The 13,386-nt window shown below is 54.9% G+C and overlaps 1 protein-coding gene across 1 annotated transcript; it reads right to left on the bottom strand.

Annotated features, from left to right (window-relative positions):
* Window positions 1-322: 322 nt before the first annotated feature.
* Window positions 323-11,497, bottom strand: CAVIN1 (caveolae associated protein 1). The gene is made up of 2 exons (XM_024745504.1): window positions 10,882-11,497; window positions 323-1,089 (listed from the first exon to the last, which is right to left on the bottom strand). Exons 1-2 carry the CDS (start codon window positions 11,350-11,352, stop codon window positions 388-390), a joined length of 1,173 nt encoding a protein of 390 aa, XP_024601272.1. The 5' UTR covers window positions 11,353-11,497; the 3' UTR covers window positions 323-387.
* Between the last annotated feature and the right edge of the window lie 1,889 nt (window positions 11,498-13,386).

The following is a 13,386-nucleotide window of genomic DNA, read 5'->3' as shown; positions in this document are numbered from 1 at the left end:
TGTTATGGAGAAGTGCGGGGAAGGCAGCTTGCCCAAGGGGGGCCCAATCATGGAAACGACAGCAAGTTCCTCTAGAATCCCCGACTTATATCCCCAGGACGTGCATCACCGCCCTTTGCATTTCCACCCAGCATATGCCTAAACTGGGGCTGTCCATGGGGCAGGCTGCCTCCCCCTCCCGTCTTAACAGCCGTTAAGACTCGGAGGAGTGCTACTTGAGGGGAGGTGTTCTCAATTTAAAAATATCCCAGCCCGTTTGGGGCAGAGAGAGAATGCGAAAGAGAAAGTTCGGAGAGAGAAAGGACTCGGGGCGGGGGCGGGGAGAGGCGGGGGGGGGGGGGGCGAGGCGGGGCGCCGCGGCCTCCCGGGCACAGCCCCGCGCCCCGCTCAGTCGCTGTCGCTCTTGTCCACCAGCACGGCGTCCGACTCCTCGGTGATCTCCAGCAGCGTGTGCACGTCGGGGCTGCTCCCGCGCAGCAGGTCGGCCGCCTCGCCGCGCTCCGCGCCGCCCTCCTCTTCGTCGGCGCCTACCTCCACCATCTCGGTGGCCTTCAGCACCTCTACCTCGCCCTCGCGGATCTTCTTGACGTGGAAGGTAAACGGCGGCACCCTGTAGACCGCCGTCTTGGAGCGCGCGTAGACCACGTGATCGGGCGTGAAGGACTTCCGCAGCTTGTCTCGCGAGGTCTTAAGCTTCTCCCGCCGTTCGGCGGGGACGAGGCGCGTGCCCAGCTTGTTCATGCGCTTCTCCAGAGTGTGCCGCGTCTTCTCCAGGTTCTCCTTGGTCTTGAGGCGGGTCCTCTCCAGGTTCTCGCGGGTGCGCACCTTGGTCTTCTCCATCTTCTCCTTGGAGAAGGCCTTCTTGAAGTCGTCCACGCGCCGCAGGCCGCTGCGCTTGATGCGCTCGGCGCGCGACTCCTCGATGACCTCCTCCACCTCCACCGCCTCGTCCGACGACAGCTCGAGCACCGCCGCGTCGTCCTCGGGCCGCTCGCCCTCGGCCAGCTCGTCGCCTTCCTTCTCGGGCAGCGCCTCTGACTCTTTCAGCGACTTGCCGATGCTCACTTTGGCCGGCAGTTTCACTTCATCCTAAAGGGAGATCAGAGCGAACAGATGAGGGGGCAGAGCCGGAGAACTGGGCTGGGACTTGGGGGGACGCCGGGCGAACCCGGGGCTGGGCGGTGGCACCCGTGATCCTGCGGAGTACGTGGTACCCGTCAAATCGGCCTGGACTTGCTCGCCGTTGTATCCCCAGCGCCTGGCACAGAGCTGGACACTTCGTGGGCGCTCAAGAAATATGTATTGAATGAATAGTAGCTATACAGACAGGGCGAGGAGGGAACCGAGCTTCGCATCGGAGTCTGGCCTATGTTTTCGCACTTCAGTTAAGTATCTCTGCGGCCCTCCAACCGTCTCCTTGAGCCCTGCGACTACCCATTTTAAACCAGTCCTTACCCTTTGCGTCCCAGGGACCACAACTTAACTTTGGAAATGGGCAGAGCGCCCTCTGGTGCACTGAGCCCCACACTGCCCAAGCCAGGCCCAAAACCAAAGGGCAGAGTCGGTTTAGGTTGAGGGGTGCGGGTAGGGGGACGACCTCACAGTCAATCTCAGGCGGCCCCCAAGTAGGGTAACTTGAAGGCAAGTTTACCATAAAGGGAGTGCGTTTCCCAGACTTCGTATCATTTCAGAAGAACCAGTATTAGGGAAGCAGAGCTGTGGCCCTATCTCCCTCCCCCGCCTCATACTGTTTGGCTCCACCAGTGGACATTCTCCACCCTCATGTAGAAATTGAGGAAAGAGGAGGAAGCTGGCTGGGAGCCAAGGACATGTTTTCTTCCCAACCTGGACGTTTCTTCTGGTTCTGACGTCCCTGCCTTGGAATGGAAGGGAGAGATTGCTTTTCCATTCTTGCTCTTTTCCCCCCAAACAGGAGCTCAAGGGACCAGGAGTAGGAGGACAAGAGATCCTGAAGCTCAGAGCCAGTTCTTCCCTCTTCCCCTGGGAACACCTAGCACCAGCACTGTTTTCCATTCCGGGAAGATTTTCCAAGATCCTGACTCTGGACCAACATTTCAGAATCTCAGGATCACCTCTAACCAGAAGGTAGGGGAGATTGAGCACAGACAGGAAAAGGGGACATAACCCAGAATGTAAACAGGCTCTCCTCTTTGGCCCAGACTCTCTTTAGGGACTCCCTACAAAGGAATGATAGGCAGTACTTTTTCTAAAGGGTTTTCTAAAGATTGCAGAATTGTAAGAAAACCCCATCTGAGAAAAATGAGGCAACACGAGCTGACCCGTCCCATGAACATACACACACACACGCACGCACATACACGTATACGTTGACTGCTTGGTATCTCTGTACCACCTGCTACAGAAATTCCTTCCCCAGCCCCCAACCTCTTTCCTCTTCCCTCCCATCTACATCCCCACAGAGTTTCCTGGTTTACATTGAAAACTAGGAACACCTCCTCCCAACTTCCTTCCCTCCCTGTCAATATTATTAGCAGGGACAAAGAGGGAATGCTGGCTCCACCTCTTCTCCCAAACTGGGCACAGGCTCTGCTGGGCACCAAGCCACCTCAACCTCTCGTTACTCAACTACATCTCCCAGCAGGCAAGGTGACCAGGGCTCAGGGCATGCTGGGACTTGTAGTCTCCACCTGCCACAGCTGACTGGGTACTATCATGGGCATCCTGTGGCAGTCCGTCCATCCTCTGTTTCTTATCACTCATGGAGGCATTGAAGGGGTGTTTTCCTTGCTCTGAGTGTAGGAGGGTCCCAATCTCTCTTAGCAGTCCCTCTGATTCCCAGTTGTACCCTTTGGGTCTCCCTTTTGCAATCACTTCTCCCTGCCTGCTACCCGAGCGCTCTCTCTTACACACCATGTTAGGACTCTCTATCATCTAAACTCCCGGCTACTTCTTCATCCATCTCCACCCAGAATTTACCGGCAGCCCTAGTATCAAAAAATGTCAGCTCTGATCTCTCCTTCACAGCCTCCTAGTCTAAAAACCCACCCACGCTCCCCGACGTTTGAAGGAGAATGCCTCCTTTCACTAAGCTCAGACTATGTGGATGAATTAAGGGAAGGATTAAGCTTGATGGGTGGGAAGTAGTCAGGAAACAGTCCCTGCTGCTGGAAAACAGATCCACATTGTCTCCCTGCCCCACACCAGCACCCCTGATGCTCCCCTCTGCTCCACTCCAACCCGTAAAGGCTGAGCTGGCTGGTTTTCCTGGCCTCTGGCTTCCTGGATAAAGGTCTTTGCCAGCTGAGTTTGAACGTGAACAAGGCTGGGGAGAGAGTTCCAGAATTCTTGTAGCCAATCGTGTCTTCCTAGTGCCTGATGAAAGGTCTCAAATACAACATCAGGGAGCAATCTCAGTGAGGGGAGGTTTATTCCCGGATCTGGGATTGTCTCCCCCCAGTCCAGAAAGGTACTTGGAAGCCATTCATTGTAGGCTTCCTCCAGAGTGATGGCTTACACCAGAGGAGCTGCCTTCTTGGTGGAAGGTCAGGGGATAGGGGAAGAAACTGTTTGACCTAAGTCCCGGATAATATCCAGTGGATTGGCGCTGGAGAGGACATACCACCATGACTTTAGCTTTTTGCCTCCATTAATGGATTTTGTCTTTTCTCCCCGTTTCCAAGCCAGGTTTTCCCTATGACTCACAGCTTTGGCGTGCTGTCTTGGGCCCACCCAGTTGGCCTGTTGCTACAACAACCAGCAACACAATCCCAAAACACCTCCCCCAACCCTGGGCACAGAGGCTGGGCACCCCTGTGCCACCCCTACTTCCCTGGCAGAGCTCCTAAGCTAAAGGAGGGGCCTCAGGGTGGCAAGGAGAGAGAGCTCTGTTTGTTCTGTTTCTACATTTTTATTAAACAAAACCACCAGTCCCAACAGGCTTGGTTTCCAGAGTTACCTTTAATGACCAGGTCTGAACAAAAGCATGCACAGCTTCCCCTGCCCCCCACCAAGCACACACAGCTCCCCAACCCAGGAAAGCACCAATCCAGGATGAATTTTAGAGGAGTCCCAGAATGGCTTCCAGCCCCTTCCTCTCCACTCCCTAACCCCGCTATATGAACTTAAGATCCTCTGACTTGGGAAGATTTTTATATTATTATAATTTAATTGAGCACCTACTATTTGCCTGGTCCTTGGCCAGGCACTTCACATTTGTCAGGGAGAAGGGACAGGTGTCATATGGCTCTGGGTAGAGCCTCTCTTGACTTAGTTCTGTACCCAACCACTGCCTGTGAATGGCCAGAGAAGACATTGCAGAGGTCATTCAGGGACCCAGGATCTGGATCTGCTCAGAGACCATGTTAGAGGAGGGTGCAGATGGGGAGAGGTGAAAGAGAGGGCAGTCTTAAAAACTCAGGACCTCCACTTTAGGTTGCCAGGACAAGGGGGTGAAAGACAGTAAAGGTAGAAGGCTCCTTCTTTTCTGCTATAGCATGATTCTCAACAGGGGGCATGTTGCCCCCAAGTGGGTGGAAATTGGTTCTTGCGGGGGAGGGCACAAATCTTAGATATTGCAATAGTTTGTGGGGCTCCAAAGGGTCCTGATATATAGTATACCTGTAGTGTTAAAATTTCATGGGAAATAGATAAGTAATGAGAACCTGTTGTATAAAATAAATAAAGTAAAATAAAATTCAAATAAAAAAAAATCTCATGGGGGAGAGGACAATTAGGGGAAAAAAATGTCTAAAAGGACTCCTTAGGAGAACGATATTAAACAAACAAACAAAAAGGTTGAGAAACACTGTGCCATAGGGAGGCCAGAGCCAATGAAAATGTACCCCCTTCTGGCCTCCTGAGTTGGCAGCTTTTGGGTGCCCCACCCAAGGCAGGATCTGGCAAACATAAGGGATCTCTTTGCAAAACACTTTCTAAAAAAAACTGGAAAAAAATAAGTGTCAGTGTTTTCCCAAACTGTAGAGAGCGGGTAGAGAGGGCACAGAACAGACCCCAGGCCTGGGCTTCATGAGGGCCCTCTCCGAAGAGGCTTTGAGCCAAACTGGTCTGTCCCTGAGGAGGAGGCAGAGGGGGAGGGGAGGGGAGGGGGAATCAGAAGTGTGGGCAGTTGCAGGCTATCTCATGCAGGCAGCCGTGGGTGCAGCTCAGGTGTGGTGTCTGGAGCATCTACTGTTAAGACAGAAACCAAGACTTAGGGGATGGCCCTTCCCATCACCTCCCACCCCATTGCCTGAACTCCCCATAATGAGAGAGTGTTTTCACAATACCCATCACCCAGCCACAAGGGACGGTGGCTTGGAAGAGACCAGCCACCCTGGACTGGCCACTGCTAAGCAGTGAGCTGGGGGTGGACTGGGTGTGTGACACCCCATGCCCACGACCCCATGTGACCCAGGAGACCCTAGGTACCCCCACCGGCTGTTGGCTCCTCTGGGGTGGGCAGAGGCCCAGGCTCTGGGTAATAGGGCAGGGTCCTAGGTGTCTGGTCAAAGGGTGGGAGCTCAGGCACTGTCTCAGGCTTCAGGTCAAAAGGCTCAGTCTCAGGCAGAAGGTCAAAAGGCACGATCTTGGATGTGGCCAGGTCTGAGGGTACATTCAGCTTCTTCTTGGGCTAAGATGAGGAAAAGGGGTTTAAGTGGCGCTTGGGATGGGTGTGGACGGAGTTGGGGGAAGGTAGCCTTGGTTGGCATGCAGAGTTGGGGCTGGTGAGTAGAGGGGAGGGGAGCACACAAGGATTAGGATGGAAAGACACCACAGTTTAAATGCTTCAACAAGAGGGCCCCAGGGCCGAAAGGGGAAGGACAAACCCAGGCCCATGAATTAATAACCACAGTTTAATCAGAACCACCTCCCTGCCTCCCTCTAGAATCTTCTCCAGTCCCATCCTTGGCCTCCTACCTTCTACCCCGACCCTGCTGTGGTCGTGGGATGATGCTGTTGGAGGTTGCAGTGATGGGGGAAAGAAGCTGCTGGGGGCGGGGAAGGAGTTTTCTAAGAGGCCACTTGTTGGACTCCAACTGGGGAGTCTCCAAGGAGTAAAAGAGAAGGCAAACAACTTCACTGTCTTGAGTCAGATGCTGCTGATCCCAGTTATTCCCCAGGGCAGGGTGGGCACGGGTGCTGCCCCGGATAAGGAGAGGGAGAGGCATGGAAGAGGGACATCCTGGCTATTTCCCTTTGGCCACATCCCCACCTCCTGCCTCCCTTGCCACCCATCCTCCCACCCACTTATAGGCTATCAGACAGATGCACAGAGAAATCAGGATCAAAAACAAAGCTATTGATATTTTGGGGAATTCCCTGGCGGTCCAGTGATTAGGGCTCTGCACTTCCATTGCAGGGGGCATGGGTTCGATCCCTGGTTGGGGAATTAAGATCCTGCATGCTGCGCGGTACGGCCAAAAAAAAACCCCCAAAACCAAGCTGTTTTTACAACCAGTGGGCCTATGTCCTGAGGCACCCAGCAGCAGCTCCCAACTCTCCCTCCTGAGTGGCTGAGCTGCCACTCTTGCTTTGGACAATCAGGAGAAGTCAGGGGAGAGGGATATTTAGGGGCACTACCAGACTCCAGCGACAACAGTGTTGAGTAAGGCGTGCAGCCACAAATACCCAAAGAAGCAGGTGCCCACCATCCCCGTAGGATACAGGGAGAAGGGGTGAGTGGCAGGGAGGCTGAGGAGAAAGGAGCCAATGTGGTCCTCTCTTAGCCAGGGGACACCCCTGCTGGCCAGGGAGCTCCACTCCTTATACCCAGCACCCCTCTCCTCCACTGCCATTGGTGACCACACATTGCCTCTGCTTCAGCACTGTGAAGCTGAGCAGCTAATGACCACCAGCCGTAGCCACTCAGCTCGCACTGCGCGCGCACACACACACACACACACACACACACACACACACACACACACACGGCAGCCCCAGTGCCAGGACTGTGCAACTATCTCCCTCAGAGAATGAAGGAGCCAGAACTAGCTTAGGGCTAGCCTCCTCCCCGATTTCTTCTGCACAGCCCGGGAACAGAAGGGGGAGGCCGGGAGCAGAAAGTGTAGCAGAAGAAGAGGTACACCTGGGCTCTTGCCCCAGCTTTGACCCCCAATCACTTGAATGACAGTAGGCAAGTGACTTCCCCTCTCTGGGCCTCAGCTTCCTCCACTGCAGAATAAAAGAGCTGAAGTTGATTATCTCCAAGGCATCTTCCAGCTCAAAAAGTCTACAGTGACAGAGTGATGAAATACTCACCATGGTATGGTTCAAAATAATAGAACAAAGCACCACTCATCTCTGCAGTTGGTTGCCTAGCAACAATATTCCCTTTCCCTATCAGTTGCGCACTCTGTGCCATCTCCTCCCTTTTTGATTTTGACCTTTACGATAGTCAGACTTTATTTGCTTTAAAAAGAAAAATCAGAGGGAAGAATATGATCTCCTTTGGTCTTAGGAATATGTCTAAGAATATGCTCCCATGCTCCCTGCTTTGGATCCAGTGACCAGGAAAAACAACCCAAAGCTAGCTCTTTGGAGGAAGGGTATGGTAAACACTCTCTCCACTAGGCCACCGGGGTAGGGGGTGAGAGGGACCAGAGCCCCAAGTTGGGAAGAATTTTGGACAAAAGTGTGGGGTTCTTCTGGAACCAGATAGCCCTGATTTGCTTTGAGTCCAGGAAGGAGCTATAGGTTGGGTTAGGATTTGAGGAGGAGAAGCCAGCAGGCCCTCGTTCCAGTCCTGGTATCCTCCCCTTTAATGCCCATGAGCCACCTAAGCCCTTAAATGCTTCCTGGTCCTGTCCTCAAGCGCTTGGAGCAGGTCTGATGGGTCCATGGGTAGGACCCATGCCTCATCAAAACTGCCTCATCAAAACTACTTCGGAAAATGTTTAGCCTCCCTTTCTGGATTCTAGAAGAACTCTAACAATATCCAAATTAGTCGTCGTCTGGGAGAATTGGCTTCTTAATGACCACAGCTCCTCCTATTGCATGGTGCCCACAGTCGGCCTGATCTTCCCAGCGGTTCTCAGTCCACTACCCCTAGCTACTAGTAGAATTCACTTCTCTCGTTCACTAGCTGTTGCCTAATGAGGTGTCACCTGACAGGATGGGATGCCAACTGGTAGTTTTTGTTTGGGAGACAGGAAGGGAAATGCCAAAGAAGGACAGTAATGACTCAGAAGTGGGTTCAAGGTGAGGGCCCTGATACCCTGTGATGGGAAGGGCTGAATTTCGTGTGTGTCTGTGTGTGTCTGTGTCTGTGTAGGGAGGTGTCAAATGCAAACATAACCCGTGAAATCATTATGTCTAGCAGTTCCCTGAATCCGGGTGGGGTCACACAAGGGATTCCCTCCTTTATCCCCCAGGAAGAAGGTGTGGGAGGCCAGATGGCTTGATCCCACAGCTGAGGCCTTCCCACCCTTTCATGCTCCCTCCACCTCACCCCCCCTTGCCACATCACCACCTCCCACGTCTGCAGTGGGGAATACCGTACCACTTCCCCTGCTCCCACACTGGAAAACTCACATCATCCCAGGAGGCCTTTTTCCAAATCTCTCTGCCTGGCCACCCAAACATCCTACCCCCTCAGCCTGAGTTTATCGTAAATGTTGCTGCCCCCAGTCTTCCCTATTAGGTCTGCCAAGGCCCAGAGCTATTTTTACCTCATTCTCTTCCCAGGCCTGCAGATCTCAGGGAGGAGCAGCCTCCAACTTCCTCCAGAAGCTGAGTACTCCACCCCCTCGCCCCCACCTGGAACATCTGCCCTGCAACTCAGGGAAGATTCCCTGTTGCTGGAATCTTTTCCTTACCTCTGAGCTCCTCTGTGGGTCGGGACCACTTTAGGTATTAGTTATTTCTCCTGTGGCTTGGGGGCTCAGGGTCCCCAGCTTGAGCTCTTCCTTCTCCCTCAACTCTCTGTCCCCCACTGGCCTTGACGCAGTCAAAGCCACCCTGTGATTAGACCCCCTCCCCACGGCAGACACACAATATACAGACACACAATCCGTGCCAACTGCCGAGAGGCAGTAACAGAGACACGCTATTGGCCTCTGCACAGAAGTCTCTCTCCATACCTGTCCTCTCAGAATCTCCATCTTTGACATAAGGAGGTTTACCTCCAGGCTGAGAATTTTCCCAGGTTCTGCGGTCTGGAACATTTCAAGTGAGAAGGGTCACCCATCCAAGCCCTACATGGCTCCTCTCTACCACACCAGGCTCTGGAGAAAAGACAGAGCTGGCTTGCTGCCCCACACCCCTGCCCTGTTCTCCTTGCTTTGATGTACCCCAGCACTAGGCAGTTCTCTTTAAAAGTCACACCACACACACACGCACACACACACACACACACACCATCCTACTTCCTCGGAGCAGTTAAATTAAGTAGAAACAATTCTGGGCAAATATTTTCTATCAGATAGTGCTATATGGGGGAAGCAAACTGCTTAAAGGCCAAGTACCTCTCAGGAGGAGTCCCTGGGTGCTGGTGGGTTGGGGGAGCGCCACTTCAGCCTCTGTCCCACCACCACCTCCTCAGATAAGTGTCAGCTCACGTATGTCTACTGCCCCCAAACCTGTCCCAGTCTGCATTTCTCTTAGCTCCACCACACTGACCAAGCCAAGGACCTCACCACATCCCTGATGGTCACTCAGAACTCAGTGTACCAGGGCCGCTGGGCAGTCAGTGAAACCACAGCTTCCTGACAGAAGTCCTCTCCCTGGGGGGATGTGGGAAACGTGGCCGCCTTTTCCTTCCATTCCCTTCGGTAGGGGCAGGAAGGGGAAGAGGGGACATAGACTAACCCTTCCACCCCCACGATCTCACCTCCTTGGGTGGGAACATCAACCAGGCCCGCGGGGAGCAGAGAGGAGGCAAGGCTGGGCACATTCCCACGCCATCAAAGATCACGGAGCGCTCGGCTCAGACCCACCCCTAATGGGATTGGAGAGGCAGAGTGGAGAGGAACAGCAATGCTGAGATTCCCAGGTTTACATGGGGTTAGGATACCAAAACTCCATTTTCATCCGGGCGGGAGGAATGGGGAGAGGTGTAAAGGAAGCAACAAGCTGTCTGGGCGGAGCCTGGGGCGCGCCAGCCTCCCGCCGCCTGTCCTCCAGCTCCTCGGCCGCCCCCGCAGGCATGCGGGGTGACTCACGGCGCTCAGATCGCGGGGCCCCGGGTGTGGGGAGCTGTCCCCTCCCCTCCACCAGACCCTCTCGCACTCCTCAGGCCGCGGGCCACCCTCCCGTCGGCTGCTTCCAACAGACTGAGGGTACATGCACGCCGCCGGCTAGGGTGTCCACAAGGGCCGAAAGTGCCGCGAGGCGGGAGCAGATCGCAGCGAGGAAGCGGCGTGGGCGGCCTAGGCTGATGCGGGGTCCGCGGGGGCGTGCTGGCAGTCGCGTCCCTCGCCTGGCGCAGCCCCCGCGGTGCGTGCCTGAGCCCTGAATCACCCGCTATATCGGGCGGGCAGCGCCGGAGGCCCCAAACACGGGCCGCGCCGCCAGTGTCCGTTTACAGGGGGCCCCAACGGCCGCCAGGCACCGCGGCTCTCCCCAAAACTTCCTCCAAGTAGGAAGACTTTTGACAGAGCCATGTCGGGAGCGATCTGCGAGGGGCAGTGTCCCCGAGTCCAGCCCCTAACTCGGTTCCGCTACGCGTTTGACACCAGAGGCAGGGGCTGGGTGAGGGAGCGCAGGATGCAGAGCGCGCCCCTCTGTGCGCTCCAGGAGCCCGCCGCCCATCCCACTCCACCCCAGGAACGCTCGCAGGAAGGAGGGCGGGTCCCCCGAGCCGGGCCAGGCTGGCGGGAGAGCCGCGCCTCGGGTAGGTCCCCCCACCCCAAGCCCCGGGCGGGGGACGGCGGGCCTCTGGGCGGGGTCCGCCCGCCAGCTCACCTGGTAGATCATGACTTTAAAGTTGCGGCGCCGCAGCAGCTCGGCCTCGTTGACCTCCAGCTTCTTGATCTGGCCGGCCTGGCGTTCCAGGCTGCCGCGCACGGTCTTCACGTTGACGCTGACCTTGCGCACCTTCTCTAGCAACTTGCTTACGGTGTTGCTGGTGGTAGCGTGTGCCTTGCCCAGCTTGCTTAACTCCCCCTGTATGCTCTGCACGGCGCCCTCCATCTCCGCCTGCCGCTCCTCCAGCTGGGCTTGGGTCAGCTGGATCTGGTCGACGGCGCCAATGATTTTGTCCAGAAGGCTCAGTACCATCACGCCGTTCACCTGGTCGGATTTGATCAGCTCCTCAGAGCCGGCCCCCGACGGCTCCTCCGCCGCCGGAGTCCCCATGGTGGAGGACCCCTGGTCCCCGGCGTCGGGGTACCCGGGAAGCGGCTGCTCGATGATGTGGAGCTGGGTGTCCTCCATGGCTGCCCGGAGCCGTGCGGGGCCGGCCGGGTGGAGCTGGAGCTGAAGCGGGAGACCCGGAGAAGAGGAAGAGCGGGAGGGGGCAGAGCGAGAGAGAGCGGATAGCGGAGGAAATTCGAGCCGCGTCCGTGCGCACCGGGATGGCGGCCAGAACTGTGGGGCGGGGATCGGTGAGTTGCCCAGCTCCCAGGCCAAATCCCGGAGTCTCGTCCCCCATTGGCTGGCTCGGCCCCAGAAAGGGAGGGACCGGGGCAGAAGGGGAGACCGATGCTAGGGAAGGGGGGGCGACCCAGGGGGACCCAAGAGCCGAGCGCCCCACCCTTCCCAGGATGGTTGGAATAGTTGGAGCGGGAGACTAGGGCCTCCGCTGGTAGCGGAGGCGGCGGGAGCGGGACTGGGGCGGAGGAATGTGAGCTGCGGTAGGAAAACAGGTCCTAGAGTGTTGCTCTACTTTTCCCTCTCGCTCTTTTCGCTCACCGGCTAACCCACCTCCCCCTTTTTAAGTTCTAGATTAGGTCGTCAGGTGGGACACGATATCCTGAAGTTACGTGCAAAATATTGTAGTATTTGCCTGTGTCCAGTTTTTGAGAGGGAAAGGATCCATGGCTTCCACAATCTTTTCAAAGGGGCCTCTAACTACCCACCCCACGAAGTTACCCACCACTGTTCTAAAAGGTTGGGGGTCGTTTGCGGAAGGGAAGGGAGAACTTAAGTTAGAGTCACAGCGGTGGTAAGCGTAACCAAGCTCCTCTAGGCTCCTCTTAGAATTATTCTAACAGAGGAAGATTAAGATGGGCAATAAAGTAAAAACTAAAGCTTTTTACTCACTAAAAATCACCTTTCCCTGTGTTTCCGCCTGCCCCAGAGACCTGGCTGACACTCACCTCAGAGAGCAGGATTGGGAGTCATCCATCTCTCTGGAGCCCAGAGACTCGCGCTCAGCAATCTGAGATATCAAACGCCATCTGCTCACTGGACGGACCAGAAACGGAGGGCAAGTGACTTACCAGGAGGTTACCAGCAGGTTAGCGTCGGCTTGGCACTCAAACCAGGTGTCAGGACTCCTCTCTTGCACTTTCCGCCTTAGCAGGCTGTATCTTTCACTGGGTCAGGGAGGAGCAGACGCTCACCCGAACGTGCCGCCAGCCTGTCGGCCTAAGGCTTAACTACAAACATTTTCAACCATGATGGGTACCGAGGAGCAGGCAGTTCTGAGCAGGATCAAGAAGGGCCCTTAGCTCAGAAGTCCGGGGGAGAGAGAGTGCCAATTCTCCCCCATTTTGCTCTCTCCCACAGCACTGGAGCTGTGCGTTTCCTGAAGCAGCACCAGCCCCCTTTCCCCCAGAAAAGCTGCAAACCTTTTCCCTGGTTAGGAAACCAACCTTGGGTTTCCCCAGCTGGGTAGATGATGGTCTTGGCAAAAGGTCAGTTCTAGTCTGGCGTGCGTTATCATTAGGCAGGGTGAAAAACTGCTTGGGGGGGACCCTGGGCCCTATTAATCCAGTCAGAGAAGCCACCAACCCAGAAAGGTGCTGAAGAGCTCACTGCCTGGGATAGCATGGGATCATCCGGAAGAGTCCCAACAGCTATTGAACAAAATATTTCCCCTGACACTTCAATAGCTGTTTCCACAGAAACAGGTGGCTTTCGTATCTGAGATTCAAATAGAATGAACTGGTATATAAATCACATGTATTTATATACTAGAACTGACAGATTGCCAATTTATTTTAGAATTTGAGAGAAAATGTGTTTTAGCAGTTTAAGTTCCTTCCACTGAGGATTGATAAGACTTCTAAAGAGGAAGAAGAGTGACAGTAGAGAACCTTACTGGACCTTCATAAGGTTCTTTTTAAAATTGATTACATTATTTTCGTAGGTGACACGTACGGTACAAATTGCAAATAACACACAAAGAAATATAGTGAAAAGAAGTTTTCCTTCTATTCCTGCCTGCAGCAAACTAATTTCTGGCCAAGGAGACAACAGTTGTTATATTTTCTTGTGGAATCTTCTATAGAAAGTCTCTGCACA

The sequence above is a fragment of the Neophocaena asiaeorientalis genome, unplaced genomic scaffold, assembly GCF_003031525.2.
Source record: "Neophocaena asiaeorientalis asiaeorientalis breed wild unplaced genomic scaffold, Neophocaena_asiaeorientalis_V1.1 scaffold1, whole genome shotgun sequence".
In the NCBI taxonomy this organism is placed as follows: Eukaryota; Metazoa; Chordata; class Mammalia; order Artiodactyla; family Phocoenidae; genus Neophocaena; species Neophocaena asiaeorientalis.
This window is presented reverse-complemented; position numbering and strand designations above follow the sequence as displayed.

What these genes read in the sequence shown, in the direction of transcription:
- CAVIN1 (XM_024745504.1), bottom strand. Translation starts at nt 11,352, where the DNA reads ATGGAGGACACCCAGCTCCACATCATCGAGCAGCCGCTTCCCGGGTAC. An exon ending in TTAAAGTCATGATCTACCAG is followed by an intron (nt 1,090 to 10,881) that starts GTGAGCTGGCGG and finishes ATCTCCCTTTAG; the next exon opens with GATGAAGTGAAACTGCCGGC.